Source organism: Diabrotica undecimpunctata, chromosome 7 (genome assembly GCF_040954645.1).
Source record: "Diabrotica undecimpunctata isolate CICGRU chromosome 7, icDiaUnde3, whole genome shotgun sequence".
NCBI lineage: Eukaryota > Metazoa > Arthropoda > Insecta > Coleoptera > Chrysomelidae > Diabrotica > Diabrotica undecimpunctata.
The window spans coordinates 70,901,435-70,920,468 of record NC_092809.1 but is presented as its reverse complement, the minus strand read 5'-3'; the positions used below and the strand labels follow the sequence as shown (position 1 = coordinate 70,920,468).

At 30.3% G+C, this 19,034-nt stretch overlaps 1 protein-coding gene and 1 long non-coding RNA gene across 3 annotated transcripts; one reads left to right on the top strand and one right to left on the bottom strand.

The window, feature by feature from the left end:
- Nucleotides 1-2,655, bottom strand: LOC140446817 (uncharacterized). Its single transcript, XR_011951505.1, has 3 exons — nt 2,423-2,655; nt 2,078-2,322; nt 1-2,018 (listed from the first exon to the last, which is right to left on the bottom strand). It is a non-coding gene; the product is annotated as an uncharacterized lncRNA (long non-coding RNA).
- A 661-nt stretch (nt 2,656-3,316) lies between these two features.
- RpL28 (ribosomal protein L28) lies at nt 3,317-7,206 on the top strand. 2 transcript variants are annotated; one of them, XM_072537510.1, is made up of 5 exons: nt 3,317-3,421; nt 3,547-3,639; nt 4,123-4,251; nt 5,568-5,681; nt 7,082-7,206. In XM_072537510.1, the coding sequence occupies exons 1-5, from the start codon at nt 3,332-3,334 to the stop codon at nt 7,166-7,168; spliced, it is 513 nt and encodes a 170-aa protein (XP_072393611.1). In that variant the 5' UTR covers nt 3,317-3,331; the 3' UTR covers nt 7,169-7,206. The 2 variants fall into 2 exon arrangements, with proteins under 2 accessions (XP_072393611.1, XP_072393612.1); XM_072537511.1 differs by lacking the exon at nt 3,317-3,421 and adding an exon at nt 3,442-3,465.
- Nucleotides 7,207-19,034: the final 11,828 nt, after the last annotated feature.

The window sequence follows — 19,034 nt, the reverse complement described above, 5'->3', positions numbered from 1 at the left end:
AGATAACAACCAGTATTCTCACTCTACCGCGGTACCTTTGATCTTTTTAGACAAAATTCGGTGACCTTGACGCCATATTTTCTGGACGAAAACCGAGGACTGGCCCTGCACATATGGACGCGACAGAGCCGACTTTGATTTATTTAACAAAATTGATTTTAATTTCAACCAATTTCAAAACTCTTCTTGCTACTCTTTCATTCTTCGAGAAATTAAAAAAAAAAACCTAAAATTGTTTTGCGTTGTATTTATGATTTTGTTTTCTAAAGTTTCACAACTATTTGTTACAGAACTGTCTTATACACTATCAAAAAAAAATCAAATGGAGAGTTATGCAACAGTTTTTAATAAATATGCTAGTTTTAAAGCTGTATGGTTATAAAGTAGAATAAAATGCAAAGTTTCATTTCAAAATTCAAATACAGAGTTTGAAATCAGTTAATATATTTTAATTATATCTCACTAAAAACACAAGAGGATGTGAACAAAACTCCTAAATATGTATATTGATTAGTGATTGATCTTACCTGTTCATTGTAATAGACTATTTTGACTTGTTATTTCGATATAAACGATTAAATAATGTGTTATTGATGTTTCCAAATAATCATTTTATTATTTTTTCTTTTAGTTTTGTTTTCATATTTTTGAGTAGGGAAATTTGTTATTGAATTTTAATAAATAGTACAAACGTACACGGCTAAATAAAGTTGTACAATATTTGAGTGGACTTTGTTTAAAAGGTGACTAAAAGTTATGGTACTAAGTCGAGAAACATGTTTTAATAATATTCGGCTTTACAGCTAATATGTCAAAATTCTTTTGAAAGAGAATGTCAAGTATACCTACTTATAAAGTCAGCAGAATCACCAGTAGGGATTTTTAGATTACCAAATGTGTCACCGGTTCTATTTTTATATACATTAACATATTGATATACAGTTTTAGCCGACAAATTAGTTACACTTTTTGAGTAGCTGTCTGGTATATTATTTTTAAATAATATATTAGGGCTGGGTAAACAAAATTTGCTACACAAAACATTTTTGTAAAACTTTTGGCCCCTTGAAGTACATTAAGAGACATCCTGTTTAAACTGATTACTGAATCTTCTACCTCTTGCCTTTTTTCTAGACTGTAAAATTTGAACATTTATGAAATTAGCTAAATTTAACGAAGGACAAAATTTAGATGTAAGTGCCATGTAGTCTTCAATTGTCACATTATCGACACATTTCTTTTCTGTAGAATGTACAGAATGTTTTCTGAATTTTTTATTTAAATAATGGTTTTCCTTCCATAATTTTATAACTGTACTTCATAGCACAATTTTTCTTTGAGTTTTTTCTTACAATCCTTGTTGATGTACATTAGACGTCTAACGGAATCGTACAAAGTGCTAAAAGTAGCGTCATCCTGTTAATGGTAAGAATGTATTTGTGGAAATAAAAAATAAATTTTTAAATGAACTTCATTTATTATTACATGTTGCATTAGATATTACATTTATTTGTTTATTTAATAATAACAAAGGTGACAGACCCACTGTCAAAATTAGACAAAAATACATTGTAGATAAATACAGTTACAGATAAAAATCTTTACACTTACACTTTTTGAGTATATGCCACATATTTCACAACTATGGAATTCTTAAACATTTTTTTATTAAATATCCACACAAATAGGTTATAAAATTTCAATTTTTCAATTGTCAATATACTTCTTTTCTGTAGACTGTAACTTCTGAAGTTTATTTTTTAAATAATGGTTTTTCGTCCTTAATTGTATAACTGTACTTCATAATACATTTTTTCGGGGAGTATTTATTGATAATTGTTGTGACACTTGAGTTGAACTTGGTGTTACTGGAAGTGTAGTTACATGTTTAGGTTCTCCATGGAATATGTTGTTTTTACCAGGAGTAATAGTAATATCCTGAAGTACAGTTATAGTGGATGGTTTATGTTTAATACTAACATTTTTCTCTATATCCATAGCTGAACTTTTCACTACTTCTAAAAGAAAAAGAGAAAGCTTACATATGTGTTACATCTTAATTATTTATTTTATTTACCTTCATTAATAGGACATCTTGGAAGACATGTTTTGGACTACTGCAGAATAAGTATGATCAAAAGTTGATGAGCCCTCTGTTAAAGGAAAGTTTGTGAGAACTGCAGAAGGTTGTAATCGATTTCTCATATCATTCAGAAACATCTTATTGTCGAAATGAGTACCATAAAGACGATGACTTCTATGTAAACGTTCTGCCTTATTCAATAAATCTTCTCGTCCACATGCCATTAACCAAATTTTTGCCTAAATACAAACATTTTTTTAATACACGATGAAACGTTAATAAATAATATAACATCTTAACATCTGTAATACACAATTTTAATCCTAATTTAACACTCACCTATTAACATCTTTTGGAAAGAAAACAATACTTTTCCTAGAATTATTACAACACTTTGTAGCTGCACAAGTGTGGCAAGGCTTTTTGTTTTTATTTTTGTACATATCGACGTACTTATACAACGTAATTGCGAAATAAAAAATGTATAAAGTTTATTTGTATCTATAAATACACAAAAAGTAAACAAATACAATGGCCTCTATATTATTTATCTATGACAATGGCCAATGACCAATGAGAGCCGTCAAATTTTTCGGAGTCCAGAGAAAATGGCGTCGCTGTCTGCGCAAGTAAAATGCGCGAACTTTCGCGCCAAAGCGGAGTGGGAATACTGGTTGTTGTCTATACTGTGGTAATATGTAATATTAAACCCGCGCGCGGGATATGTATCTTCTTTATAAATGTTTTGGCATAAAACACTTGTTTTGATTGAGCACAGGTTCAATTTGATAAACTTCATTATTCCAAGACAAAAATGATAATAAAGCGTGATAAAGCTAACGTAAGCGAGATCTTTAAAAATTTCTTATATTCAGCCAAGATTAATTTTCAAATTCTTGCTCCCTTATTTTATTCCGCCGAAAAATAGTGCCCTCTAGCCGGTTTTATCTGTGTATTGTTGGTATATAGACTATTTTATAGAACTCTGTGATGTTAACTATCCAAATCAAACATAATTATATAATAACCTTGATTGAAATAAATATTTCAATAATTATTAACGATAATAATAATAATACGTAAGGAAGGCCTGGTAGATATTGAATGACTATTCTTAGAGAGAATTAATTTTAATAGGCATTAACTAGAGCTTTATAATGTGTATAAACAAAATTTAGAGCCATTCGGTTGAAAAAATATCCTACCTTTTTTAAAGTCACTGGATCTTAGTATATATAGAGACCATAAATGTCAATGTCACTGTCACCTTTGACAGAGAAGTTTCCGTTTCCGCCGACAAAACACGACACCATCTTTTCTAAAACTGAGGTTAGGAAGGTAAGCATGTACTCTAACAAATCTTACACAATTAAATGCAAATTGTTAGTTTTATTGTTAAAGCAGTTATAACAAAAAGTTCCTTATTCAAACTTCATAATACAATATTTTTCTTTTACTTTTAGGTCAAAATGTCGTCACATTTGGTGTGGGGAATTATCCGCAATAACAATGCTTTTCTTCTAAAGAAAAGAAACATTTCCAAACCTTTTAGCACTGTAAGTATTAATTTTAATAGATGGCATTTGTATTAGAACAGTTATATTTTGTGAAATATTCCGAATTTGTAATATAATTCTACCGTGATCATGACAATTCCATGTGTATTTATAGATGTTAGTGTCCAAGTTAGACCTAAGCTCAGAAAGAGGAAATAATTATAAAGATTGGATGACATATTAGCCCATATAAAGAATGACACAAATAGAAATTAACTATTAGAAGATATAAGCAAATTCCTAGTAAAATAATTGGTTTTAAAAAGGCATAACTTTATTGGATGGAAAAAAAATATAGGACAGTGAGATATTCCTAGAGAATAACAACCTGCAATGTATGTGGATGGATTCTGCATTTATAATAAACTTAAATGCATAATTATTGGACGTCTTTTGCCAAATATTCTAATGTGGTTGTAAATCAAATATACAAAATCTAATACTCCAATATTGTGATATTCTAACATATTTTTATATTTACAGGAAGCTAACAATCTTACTAACTTGAGTTCATACCGTTATAATGGTTTGATCCACAAAAAGTCTGTAGGAATTGTAGATGCTGCTGACAAAAAAGGATTCACAGTTGTTTACAAGAAGGCCAGTAAACAAGTAAGTTGTTTAATATTATAAATTAATTTATTGATTTGAATTTAATTAATTTAATATTTCGAGTTTCCAAAAGTCTGCAAAAAAGACTTAAACTATATAGATATTGGAAGTTTTCAGACCATGTAACTGATTTCTTAAACTTTGTTAGTCTGCACAATTTTCTTTGTTTAGTTATTCTTGACTGTTCCATATAATACACCAGCGTCATTCTGTCATTTACTCTTGAGCATCTTTTACGAAAAGCTTCTAAACAAATTGAAACCATCAAAATTAGAACCTTGAATTGATTGCAGTGACATTTGTAAACACATTATAATAACAATACATTTGATAATTATAAATGAGTTTTCCTATAAGTACAATGTTTTATCAATTTTTTTAATTTCCCACACACTCTTACACAATTTCAGTTGAAACTACATTTAGGACGATTTTCACATTTGGTCCCATTGAAGATAGCTACAAAGGAGCTGTGAATTAAATTCACAAAACAAATTTTTGACGTTTGACTGTGTTGTCATGTCTTTATAATGTATACATTGTAGGCTTCAATTACAAATAGAGAAGCTTTCAAAAATACATGTTTATTATATTATTATATGAATTATGCAATTTTTTTTATTTTTTTATATACAACACGAACGAATAAATACTTGTTTCTTCTCATATTAATTGCAGTTAATTATTACAACATTTTTTTGGCATTTGCCTTTGATAATAAGCTAATAGATTTGGCAATCCTCAAACCACTAGTTGCCAGATTGTTACAGATGGTCACCAGATGTCTGTGGAAAGTACCTGAATACTATTCTTATTATTTTTTGAAAGAATTTCTTTTTGACTGTTAGTTTGTTAACGTTCTATTGGATTTTTATTAATTATAAATCACATGCAATTTCCCGATTTATTAAAAAAACATGGCAACACAGTCAAGCGCCAACATTTCATTCTATGAACTTTAATTGACAGCTCAATTATAGCTATCTTCAATGGGACCAAATGTGAAAATCCTCCCTACATTTATCTTAAAATTTAATTTCTACTTTGGAAATCGAACTGGAAGTTGAAATGTCAAAATAAACTTTTTCACCATAAATTGTGATGTAGTTCATATTAATAATAATGTCAATAACATTAAAATGTCACAAGAAAATAGCTTCAGAATCATACTAATCCATATTAGTCATAATCCCAGTCATTTATATTTCTTAAAGTTTTACGGTACTTCCAATGAATGTAATATGTGAAAAATGTGAAAGTAGTAAGTCCTTCCAAAGGAATATCTTTGAAAAAACACAAATTTGTTTTTTTTTCAGCACAAACCTAAACAAAATGTTGTAAAGAGGACAATGAAATCTGGCCCCAGAAGATCTTTACACAAATTGAAGAGGTTGTTGAATGCTAACAAATACAGAACAGACCTTACCAAGGTAATTAAATAAAGTATAATTGTACTTATTGTAGTTTAAAATATACAGCAACTAATCAGAAATTATATAAGATATATAAACTTCATTCACTATACATATTCCCAATTGTCAACAGAAGCACGTGAAAGCCAAACAGGGTCGTACTGATGTATATCATATGATTTTTTTAAATATTTACTTTTGAAATTATTAGTGTAAGAAATTCTTGAAATTTAATCATTAAATCATAGTTAAACTAAACTCTAAAAAATAACACGACCAGTAAATAACTTAACAATAACTATAACATAAATATAACACAATATATTAACTTAAAAATCAACACGATACAATTTGAATTTAAACATTCTGGCAAATTTGGATCTGTAACATGAGAATCTGTCTGGCTTATAAATTATATATAATAGCCTCTTGACGAATGAGATGGCGAATATCAACATGTGCTCATGTTTACAGATGGGAATTTGCTAAACCCATGAACTTTAATAATATCATATTAGATTTTTGTTATTATTTATAAGAGAATGTCACGTTTTATCTACCATCACAAACCGTTCATTATAGATAATGCTATTTTGTTTTCATAATGGTTTCTTCTTCCTCAAAGAATTGTGAAAGGAGTATTGTATACATATATTGGTACATTGCTAATTATGGACCCTAGATTTAATAATACACTAAAAACTATTAACTAATTATGAGTTTTGATATATAAGGAAAATGAAAACATGTTGAATTTACAAAAAATACAAAGATGTAGATATTTATTTATAATATACATTAAAAATGGAACCAGCAAATGGACTGACTTCACAAGTGTAAGTTAATAATATGACCCATATTGCCATATAACAAATAAGTAATAAAGCTAGATGAAATATAAATCAGAAATTGAATTCAGGATTCAGTCTAAATCTGTGTTTTCTAAATGTTGCAAAATAAGCAGACAAGAATACACTTATAATTTGTATTAATGTTATGCCAATTTGTCTAGGCAGAAACCTGTTTTATAATTTAGAATAAAGCTAGACTTAACTACGACAATAGGCATAGTGGGTCAAAAAATACATGTAGTGAATCACATGTTAAAACATTAATAAGAAGAGAATGAGAGAAAAAACAAGAAAGCACAGAGTATAAGCAATTATATTATTGTTAGTGTTTAAGTAGGCAAGTTCTCCTAGCCTATTTTCCTTTTCATGGCTGTTTATCATTTAAAGCACAACTGTATGTTCATCTGATAAAATATTTTGTGTTGCATATTTAAGAAAATCCATAAATATTACTTTGTAATATAGTATTTACTTTGTTTTTCAACTAGAAATTTAAAATTGATTAGTTGTTGACAAATTTTTTTCTTAATATTTTTTTGTATATAAGTATATCTTTTTTTATTTCAGGCTGCCCTTCGCAGAGCTAGTGCAGTTCTGAAGTCACAAAAACCTTTACCAGCCAAGAAACAGAAGGCTGTCCCTAAAAAAGAATAGGTGTATTTTTTAATGTAATAAACAAATTTATAAAAAGAGGTGTCAATAATTTTTTAACTGATTTTTAACCCAAATTTCTTTCTCAAAAAGCGCATTTCTTTAAAAACAAAATAAAAAATATTAGTCTTTGGGCCCCCCATCTAAATTCCGTTTTTTTGTCCGACTATCGATTTGCCCCAATATTTTTGTCAGACATTTTGATTTTTTGGTTTAAAATATAATTACTTACAACCTCCTTTTTTGTCCGAAAAATGGTTGTAAATAAAAATGTTTCATAAAATTGACATCTTTGGCACATCCGACTGCGCACATGCCCCGTGAAAATTGTCCGACAAGGTTACCATAATTTTTTAAACAGTTTTTATGATCAATTGTGTTAAAAACAGCTGTGTGGTAATAAATTTTTTTTTCCATAAATTTGACATGTTTAGAGAGTCCGACGCGCCAAATGGCCCATTACTTTTGTCTGACAGCATGTTTTTCGGTGTTTTTATAATAAAAACTATTGATTAAAATAAAATGACCAATGTGGTCGTAATTTTTTTTACATAAAATTAACATGTTCCTGACAGTTTCACAGACAAACGCCCCACTACCATATTGCGCCAGTCTCTAAATTTGTCCGACTCCATCCAAAAAACAACTGAAAAAAGTTTGGAGAGTGTGTGTTCATAAAAAAAATTAGACGGGGGCCCAAGGACTATATACTCTTATTGAAAATAAAAAATAATTCCTAATAAGAAATAATTCTTTAGCCCTACAGAAATAATTCAAATATTTGACCTACTGCTGAACAGTATCCCAATCTGTCATAAAAACTTCTGCAGACAGATGAAAGAGTTTCTGCTGTAACAGAATTGGACTTCTCTTACTCAGTTTTTTAATTCATCCAAATTTTGGGCTCTAGCCTCAGTAGGATGCTTTTTAAATATGTCCCAAAACAGAAGTTTATATGTCTAAGATCTGGAGATCACGCAGGCCACTTTATATCGCCTGTTCCACTGATAACTCGATTCGGGAAAGTACTCTCTAATTATTCAAGAGTTGTGAACTGAACAGCCGTCTTGATGAAACCAAATATTCTCCAGATTTGAATCAGGAAGATTAAGAATAGCGAGAACATGATTCTGTAACAAATCTAGGTAACTTTTCAAAATATTTTTATTTTTTGTTCTCCCCCTAGGTAATCTCAGAAAATATATTACCAAATCATTTTTTTATAAAAATTAGACATAATTTTAATTTTTTACTAATTAGTTGTTACCTCCGGTACCCCACACAAATATGTCAACAATACATGAAAAATTTAATGAAAATCATCCTGCTGATCAACTTTACTTTACTTAATCAGTAGAACCCATTTGTACCTTTCGGTGTTGGGCCGTTTACAATACAATTCATTAAATTACAATATTTGACAGTCTTCTGAGGTGTCCTAGCTCTTAACGAACTTTCTCCATTCCTTCCTATTGGATGCCATCTGTGTTGCTTCCTGCCAAGTCTTACCCTTACTCTGCAGTATCTGCGAGATGTCACTGTTCCATTCTTTAATGGGTCTTCCTCTTCTGTTCTTCCCTATTGGTTTGGCGTCCCACACTCTTTTTACTTGTCTATTATTGTCCATCCGGGTTAGATGTCCGAACCATGCCAATTTTTTCTCTTTGATTGACTCGAGTATCGGTTTGATTTTGAGTCTTTCTCTTATTTCTTCATTTCTGATTCTATCAGTTCTTTTTACTCCTATCGTTCTTCTGAGGCATTTCATCTCTGCTGCCTGAATTCTGCTCTGATGTCTTTTGTTTAATATCCAATTTTCTGCTCCATATGTCACTGTAGATCTATATATTGTTTTGTATATTGTCATCTTGGTCTTTGTTGATATTTCTTTGTTATTAAGGAATCCTCTATTTAGTGCTTGAAATTGTTTTCCATTCTGTTGTTAAGATCATCCTCGATGTCTCCTTTGTTGTTGATTACTGTATGAATATATGTATGAATTTGTCTGTATTATTTTTTGTTGGTCTATCATTACTTCTATTTGATCTTCCGTCCCTTGTTTCCTTGATATTTTCATTATCTGAGTCTTCTCTTTGTTTACGTTTAAGTTGTATTTGCTTGCTTCTGGGTTCCATTTCTCTAAGTTGTATTTCAGTTTTTCTGCAGTTTCCGCAATTAATACTATGTCGTCTGCAAATATACACATCTCAGCATTTATCATTTTGTTCCAACCGATGCAGTATTTCTTGAATGTTTTCTTACATTCTTTCACTATCTCATCTATTACATTTATGAATAGTACTGGACTGAGACTTCCCCCTTGTCTAACTCCTTGGGTTGTTTCAAATATTTCTGACTGTATATTTAACATTCTTACTGTATTTGTTGTTTTCATGTATATACTCTTTGTTGCTTCTATCAGTTCTTCACTTACTTGTTTCTTCTTTAGGCTTTCCCATATATCTTTTCTTTTAACTCAGTCGAATGCTTTTTCCATGTCTATAAAGCTCAGATGTATTTCTTTATTTTTCTTTAAGGCTTTTTCTATTACTTGTTGCATGGTGAATATATGGTCTTGTGTGTTGTGCCCTTTCCTGAATCCACTTTGTACATCCTCTAATTTATGTTCTATTTCTTTTCTAATTTTCCTTTCTATTATGGTTTCGTATACTTTTGCTGCTACACATAGTAGTGATATACCTCTATAGTTCCTACAGTCTCTTGTGTTTCCTTTCTTGTATATAGGTATAATTACTGCATTTGTCCATTCTCTGGGTATTACTTTTCTCTTCCATATTAGGTTATATATGTATAACAATTTTGCTTTTACTCCTATATATTTCATCATTTCTGGTGCTACTTCATCGCTTCCTGGTGCTTTTCCAATCTTTATCTTTCTTATTGCTTCTTCCAGTTCTTCTTTTTCTATAGTTTCTGGATTTTCCGTGTTTCTCATGGATACTCTCCTGTTGTGGCTTTCCTTCTCCATTGTATTCGCTTGATTTCCATTCAGTATCAGCTGAAAATGTTCCCTCCATCTTTCCATTATTGTCTTATCGTCGTTTATTATTGTTCCTTCCTTGTTCATTATTTTTTTCAGTTTCGTTTCTTTGTTGCTTCTTAGGTTTCTCAGTATTCTGTAAAATAATTTTACGTTTTCTTTGCTGTTTTCTTTCATTTTTTCCCCGAATTTTTCCCAACTTTTCTTTTTCTCTTTCTTAACTATCTCTTTAACTTTTGTTCTTTGTCTCTTATAATTTTCATATTTTTGTTGTGTTTTGTCTTGGATGTATTCTTTCCATAATTTCTTCTTTTCTTTTATTTCTCTTTTCACTTCATCGTTCCACCAAGATGTTCGTTTCCCTCTGTTGTTATTTCTTGTGGTTCCACATGATGTTTTATCATCGCATTTTTAAATGTTCCCCATTCTTCTTCTATTGTTTCTGTTATTTCATGTTCATTGTCCATCTCTTTCTCTAGTCCTTCTGAGTATCTTATTCTCGTTGTCTCTTCCCTTAGTTTATAAATTTTTATTATTTCTTTGTGTTTTCTGTTTATGTTCTCATTTCTTTTTATTTCTTTTCTTTTGCTTTTGAATGTGGTTTCTAGTAGATAGTGGTCACTACCAATTTCATAACTCCTTTTTACCCTTACGTCTCTTATCCAGTTCTTCTCTGTTTTTTGCACTATAGTATAGTCTATAATTGATTGTTCGTCTCTTGATTTGACTTCTCTTGTGATCTTGTGTATCCTTTTATGTTGGAAGTGTGTGTTCATAATCACCAGGTTATTGTCTAGACAGAATTCGAGTAGTAATTTTCCATTTTTGTTTAGTTTGTCCTCCCCATAAGGTCCGATGACATTGTTCCATTTTTTTGTTTCTTTCCCCACTCTGCTGTTCATGTCTCCTGTGATAACAATTTTCTCTGTACAATCATTTATCACTTCTTGTAATTTGTCCCAGAATTCATTCTTTTCGTTTTTTGTTGCGTCTTCATCTGGTCCATAACATATGATTAGGTTTGTATTGGTTTCCTCTGTATCCATATCTATGTCTACTCTTAGTATACGTTCGTTGTAATATATCCAATTTTTTATTTTGTTGATACTCTCCTTCTTTATCATGCACACTACTCCTGCCTGAGCTCTCTTCGTTTCCACTCCACTGTATATTAGTAACATTCCGTTTTCTAATATTAATGATCCTTTTTTTCTTTGTCTCTGTTATAGCTACTATTTCAATGTTCTTATCTCTGATTTCTTCCCCCAGTTCTATTTCCTTCCCATTTATACCTCTCACATTCCATGATGCCATTTTCCAAATTGTTTTGTTCTTTTCTGTGTTTAAGTTGTACTTCAATTTGTTTTTACTTCCGTTTGTGTTATTATCTTTAGATCTGCTCATGTCCCTGTTCTGTGCCTGTTTTGTTTCTCGGTCCGTCATTGTGTTTTCTTCAGCTAGTTTTTTGAACCAGTTGGTTCTGTATTGTATGTTATTTTTTCTATCCGGCTTGTTTTTTGATTCCATTTCCACTTAATGCCTTCTATAATTATGAAACCATATCCAATTTTTGTCCTTTTCTCATTAGTCTTTTCATCTGCTGCTATCTTCCTAAGATTTCTTTGTATCTCTATCTCTTTTAATGTTAGGTCACATTCTATATATACTCTATGTTGCTTATAGTTTATTAGTTTACCCTTGGCTTTCAGTATTTTCATTTTATCTTCGAATTTTTTACATTCGATAACACACATTGTTTCATTTATCTTTTGTACCCTATTTATTTCTGATTTTACTCCCTTTTTGGTTTCTGTGAAGTTCTCCAGTTGCTCTACTTCTATTGTGTTTATTGGTAAGCCTCTCATTATTAGGTTATTTTTCTTTTCTTTCTGACATGCTTCCAAGGCTATTTCTATTTTATCTATTTTTTGTTTCATCGTTGTCATTTCTTTCTTTAGATTTTCATTTTCTCTTATTATTTCTTCCATTTGCAATTTGTATTCACTATTTTCCTTCCTAATTTCTTTTAGTTCCTCAATCATATTACCCATTGTATTTTTTATCTCTTCCAGATCCCTGTTTTTCTATTATCGCTTGCTATTTCTCTCATTAGTTCCATCATTTCGTTCTGGCTGCTGGTTTCATTCGTTGTTGGTTTCGACCTGTCTGGCGTTCGGCTCACTTTTCTGCTCCTGCTAAATATGTCTATCTCCTCTTTGCTTTTTCTTTTACCATCTTCATCAACCTTACCATCCGCCATCTTTCTTCTTATTCAAATAATTAAAGTATTTATAAATATAAATATTATAAGTAACGGTTACGGATCTCGACAAGCGCCGCGCCTACCTCTACAGTTAAATTTTAGCAATTATTCTCGATCCTAACCAGTTTCTACTTCTGCCACTTGTAAATACAAAAATACAATCAATATCAAAACAGCAAATAAATTCAGCCTTTATAATTCTGTATAGTTTTACCGAAACCTGAATAACAGACCTATTGTTTTTGTTGATAATTATTGTTTATCGTTCTTAATCACCCGTCCAGCGCAAAAAGCTCAACTCGTTTCGACCACTCAGAAGTTTCACTTTTATCCGTAGGGCAATTAAAACTAACTATTAATTTAATACAGTTCAAAATCAGATAACTGCTGATCAAATGGTTTGGAAAAATGTAGCAATTACTGAATTATACGAGTTCATTGCAGTGCGGTGAAAATATCACCATCGATGAGAGGTTAGCTACATTCAGAGGAAAATGTCCATTTAGAGTTTATATAAAAAGTAAACCTGGTCAACATGGAATAAAAATTTGTGTTTGTTCAGACTCTGATACTGCTTATATTTTGAACAATCAGATATACACTGGAATGATAGAAAATCAACGATAAATGAATCGGGGTTTTAGAGCAGTTTTAGATATGGGTAGATCCTATTTTGGATCGGCGCGTGGATTTACCACAGACAATTTTTTTACCTCGATTCCCCTAGGCGAAGAACTGCTAAGACATTAACTTACAATTACGTTAATTCGAAGGGCTAACAAAAAAGAAAGCAGTCATTCTCTTATCAACATAGTTTCACAGCGACGAAATATCCTCTGAAACAAAAAATAAGCTTGAAATTGTTTTACACTATAATAAAACCAAAGGGTCTGTTGACACTGGAGATTAAATGACCAGAGAATATACATGTGTTAGTTGAAGTAGAAAATACCCATTTAGGCGTTTTATGGAAATTATTGACATGGCTGCGCTTAATCCTTTTATTATATTCACTAAAAAGTTTCCCGGTTGGAAAAATAATGTACAAAGTAGGCCAAGGATTTTTTTACAAAACTTGGCACAAGAACTTGCACTGCCACATGTTCTAAACCGAAAACAAAATAGCAATAGTTTTCACAAAACTGCGATATATTTATTTCTTTCTAACAGCAATGCCACAATGTCAGAAACCCCGCTAGAGAGATTCAACATTATACACATCTAAAGATGCAGCTTTTGTGCGAGATCACGGGATAGGAAGACTAAAATATCATGTAGTACATGCAGAAAACCCATTTGCAATAAACGTCGAGAAGAAAGTTAAAAAATTATTTCAGTGACTAGTGCTTTATTGTTTAACTTTCCAAATAATAATGTACAATTTAAATGAATTATTAAAGTATTTTAGTGGGGTACCATAGGTACCCCACCCCACACGGCCTGACCCGTGCTGAGTTTTTGCAGCACGGTTCCGGAAAGGTTAAAAAAACACAATTTAATGACAAATTATTGGCGTTTGGCGATGGGTCAACAGAGGTTCGCGGAAAGTCGACGGCGCGCAGTGTTGCCATTTATATCGTGTATATCTAATTTAAAACTCAACGTAAGTTAAGACTCATGTACCATGGTTAAGACTTACAATATATTATATGTTTTGTATGGCCACTCAAAAGAGATAAGGGAGAAAATTATACTTCAAAAAAATTAGTGACAGTAATAAATTAAAAGGATAAACATGATTTTAAACGTTAAAGCAACTTGTAGCACTTACGCCTTTTTTCATGAGCTTAAAATATAGTTTTCTATTCGCGATAGCCAATTCCGACAGGGGGCGCTCAAGATTTCAAAGATGGACGATAACTTCGGGAAAACAAATCATTTGATCTCGAAGCTATAAAATGTTTAATATAAATCATTTACACGTGTGTTTTGCCAAAGTTTATTTGTGATTCAAGTTTATACATGCGGTACTTGACTCCCAAACCTGAATAAAAATAAAATTAAATGTTTGTTTTTTTACAGTATGTCTGAAACACGGAAAGTAAAATTTACATTATCTCAATTATTTTTGTGGTTGTAAGGTCGGCAGGGATCTTTAGTTGAGGGTGCGACAGTTTTTGGAGCTGGCCACGTTATATTTTGTAAATTACGCCTTACGTTTTCTACTAATAACTTCATGAGACCTTTGGGACAATTTAGCTGATGGAACAACATTTTTTTAGTCTTCTCAATTTAGTTTCAGGTGTTACTATAAAGTAAATTAGATATAAATATATTAAAATATAAATAATATTTTAATGAACACTTATTTGGAAAGTAATCGTTCTCAGTAAAATGTAAACTGCACAGTCATGTACTTGGTTATAGGTCTGCCAATTCGCAAAATGCATTGCCAAATTTTTCTCATATTCTCGTCCAGCGGAAACTTATGTATGGAATTTTTTTGTGAATTATAATTGAGGAACTTTGAGGAACACTGCAATAGTTTTTTGAAGTCGAAGTCATTGTTTTGAAATTTATATTATTTTTTTATATTGTACTACACAATCTTCTTTCTGGGTAGAATATTTTCATGTTGTGACTGGCTCTATGGCACTTGCCTATGCCATTTAAACAAAAAAAAAAAGTCATTGTTAATTACAATATAAGTCGCTAATATGAATTAACGACAATTTCAAGGATTTCCCGAAGTGGATGCTTTTGAAATCTACCACCAGGCGTCGCCCACTTTGCGGTTCCTCGCGAATATGTATACAAAGTTCATAATGGAGAAAATCGTGGAAATTCACTTAAATTTTTCACAATGTAAGACTTTTGCCTCCGACAGACATCGAATCGTCATGCCGATGAGACAAAGCATTTATTCTAGTTATAAGCATCTTATAGTTTTAGTAAACTAAGAAACCTCCAAATGGTATAAAGGACAAAATCATGTACACTGACCTATTAAAATATGTTTAGATTTAATTAATACCTTTAGAGGCCCAGTAACACTTTGCCAAAATATTTAAAAATAGAATCAATATTCCTCTATCGGTTCATAAAATGACGAGGGTAAAATCGTGGAACCAAATAATTTTTTTGTAATAAGGAAAATTCGATTTTCAAAAAACGCACTCTGGTTCAACTCTAAATTTCCTTATTTTCTGCTTATCGTGCAAAATTGTGGTTGAACTTGAATCGGGTCTATGATTCCTTATATGATTTTGTAAAAATGCTAAAACCGGTAGATTTTTATGCCAAAGGGGACATCTTTATCTATCATTTGTCAATCCCTTCATTAAGCTTATAACTCTATAGTCAGGATGAGTTTTAAGGATACGAAAGGAATTTATAAAGGATATGATGAATTAAAAACAAACAAAAAAGTACGAGGTAAACAAATACTATATATTTGACTATTTCTACAAAAATCCTAACTTAAAATTAGGAAAATAAAAATGTGTATAACAATAACAAATATTACAATAAAATTAAAAGGCCGAGGAATAATTTATGTAAAAAAATTACTTTTTCTCCAGATATTTGTATTCAATTTTGCTTAAAATACATAGATCATTTGATATTTGTATTATATACCAATCATATGAGATTACTTTGACTATATACTGCGTCTCGGGTGACTATATACTTATAGAATTCATGATTCTTAAGATACACTTAAATTTAAAATCGTAGAGTAACTAAATACGACATTTCGAATCTTTTTGGACGTGTTGATTTTAATGTATTAAGGTTAAAACATGCATTAAGGTTATTACAATTTAGAGTTTAAAAATTATAATTTTTATTACTCGCCATTTTAAATCCGACAATATTTATGAATGTTAATGTACAAGAGTGTTTTTCAGATTAAACTATCAACCTTAAATAACTTTTGAACTTCTAATTTTTAGGAAAAGCTCAAAAATAAGTCAACTAATATTTGGCACCCTCTCACCGCCCGTATAATTACTTTATTATTTTTTAATTACTTCCACCTTATTTTATTTCATGTTTGGATTTTCCTCCTTGTACTATTTAAAAAATGTATAACACATGATGCTTAAAGTGACTAGTTTATGAAAACAATAAATACAAAAGTAAGAAACTGGATTAAAAAAAATTTTAACAATTTTATTACAAACATTTACAATGAACATATCACTACCAAAAGTTATTACAATAATTGTTCAAAATGACTGCCATTCACTTCCATACAATAGTACAATCTATTGTGAAATTATTCTCTGACATTGCTTAACACGTCTACATTTAATTGTCGACATTAATCCTCTAGTCTTTGTCGTAAATCATCCAGAGATTCTGGTAGAGTAGCATACATTTTTGTTTTTAAATATCCCCAGTCTAGAGGTATTAAATCCGGTGACCTAGGTGGTCAATCCATCATCTGTCCTCTTCTATCTGTTAACTTGCCCTAAAAAACTGCTACTTGGATTGCTTCGTTATTTGCGAGTCCCTGTCGGTTATGTTTTTTATTGCAAACTGACACTATTGATCTAAATTTCTGCATCAGTTCAATCACATTGAGTTGAATGTCTATTGTGGTGTGTTTCATTAAAAATTCTAGTAGCAGCTCTTGCACAATTATTATTTTTGTAGTATAAACCTACAATTTCGGTTCTTCCTTGCAAAGTGTATATCATTTCAGCGATCAAATTGCACACATATCAAAATACTCTGATACAAGTTATAAAAAATAGTCATTGACTATTAACAGATTAAATTAAATGTCCAAATATCGAAAACATTTGATAAAACTTTAATAAAAAGTGAAGTTTTTTGTTTCTTGGTTTTTGAAAGTAGGTACTCCAAATAGTACATTTAAATATTTAAAAAGTTTAAATTATGCTACAACCTATTTTGTTAGTAAATTAAGGTGAGATAGATACTATCTTGTTAAAAGAATAATTGTCTATCTCATAAACTAATCACTTAAAGCCGAATGTATTACCTATACATTTTTGATAGCAGCACAAAAAGGAGAATCCAAATATAAAATAAAAAAAAGAGGGAAGTAATTAAAAAAAACTAAAGGAATGATACAGGGATGAGAGGGTGACTTTCCCAGCAAGCTTAAATATGACATAATGTCTACCCTTTTAATATTAATATTAATTAACGTATTATTGCGCTTTTCCTAAAAATTAGAAGTTCAAAAGTTATTTAATTTGGATAGTTTTATCTGAAAAGCACTGTATAGTGTTAAGAGAAATGAACACCTATATACGAAACACTATCCTGAGTTAAATCTCAAGAGTATAGGGCAAACAATTATTGAATATGATTAAAGTGATACAGACGACGAAAATGTCGTTTTGTAGCTATTTCCTTCCTCCGAGAGTAGAAAAAAATCTCTTCTGGTAAATAATTTCTGCGATTTTCAAAAAGGTTATGATAATATACCTCAAAATAAACGTGAAAATTCTGCAAGTAAAAATAAAACTTGACTAATAGCACAAAATACATGAATAAAGACAGAAAACAGCAAAGGATGAAGTTAAAAGTTATCAAGCACTGGTAAAAATATAAATGTTTAAGATTGTGTGTGACATATTGCAAACATTTTAATGTCTATTGTTATCTCATACGATTGGTAAGATAGAATACATATAATGATATAAAAAATATTATAAATGAAAGATGTACATGTTTGTTTCTATGTTAACATTGTTGAAACAATTCCATTAATCATTCAAGGTTCCGCTCTAGACTAATTTGAAAAGAGCAATTAAGAAGACCAAACGTTAAGTTTTAGATCAATGAATTGAGTTGGTTCCAAAGTTTAGCTTAGCTTGAACGAATAAATAGGTATCTCTTACTGATGTAAAATATCACTTAGGTTATACATGAACATTGTCATAATGATCCTGCAAAAGCATAAAACAAGATACATAAATCAATCTTTATAGTTTAAAACTGTAATATAGGTACGACATTAGTGTGATATCAAGACTATCTTATGCTGAGGTATGTCTAGACTTGGTTTTACAAAAATCAAAATGTGCAGATTTGTACTATTTCTTTGTACTGCCTGTGGCAACCTGAGACTTACAATATTATTTCGTCAGACTTCACAAAACATCTATAAATTAATGATTAATTCGAAATGTTTTTGAAGACATTAAAATCAATGCGAACATAACCTCAAAAGATTCAGTGTGACGTCACATTAATATTTCCTATTTAAGTAATGATTAAATTAAATCAAAATATTTCATACCTTCGCTAAAACGATTATTAAATAAATTGGAAACAACCCCTTTTTGTAATATATTGGAAACAAATTATTTACATTCAACAATGGATCATACAACAAACGAAAAATAATATATTTCTGATCAATTGATCATGCATGAAATTTATTAAATGAATATAAATTTTAGTATTTTTGGTACTATCAAAAAAATGTAAGGCAGTGCATAGCGCAATAAATATATTAAAAAACACTAAAGTAAAATAAACATTTTGGTGTATTTTTATTCTAGATCGTTATTTTATAAAATAAACTCGTGACATAAATATCGCATATCTTATATTTGACTCATACATTATGGATTGTCTTTTTATTTATATGATTAAATTAGACATAATTGAGTATTAAC

Excerpts from the sequence above, each read along its gene's own strand:
- RpL28 (XM_072537510.1), top strand. The coding sequence starts at position 3,332 with ATGTCAATGTCACTGTCACCTTTGACAGAGAAGTTTCCGTTTCCGCCG. Across the intron at positions 3,422-3,546 it reads CTAAAACTGAGGTTAGGAAG|GTCAAAATGTCGTCACATTT; the intron begins GTAAGCATGTAC and ends TTTTACTTTTAG. Across the intron at positions 5,682-7,081 it reads ACAGAACAGACCTTACCAAG|GCTGCCCTTCGCAGAGCTAG; the intron begins GTAATTAAATAA and ends TTTTTATTTCAG.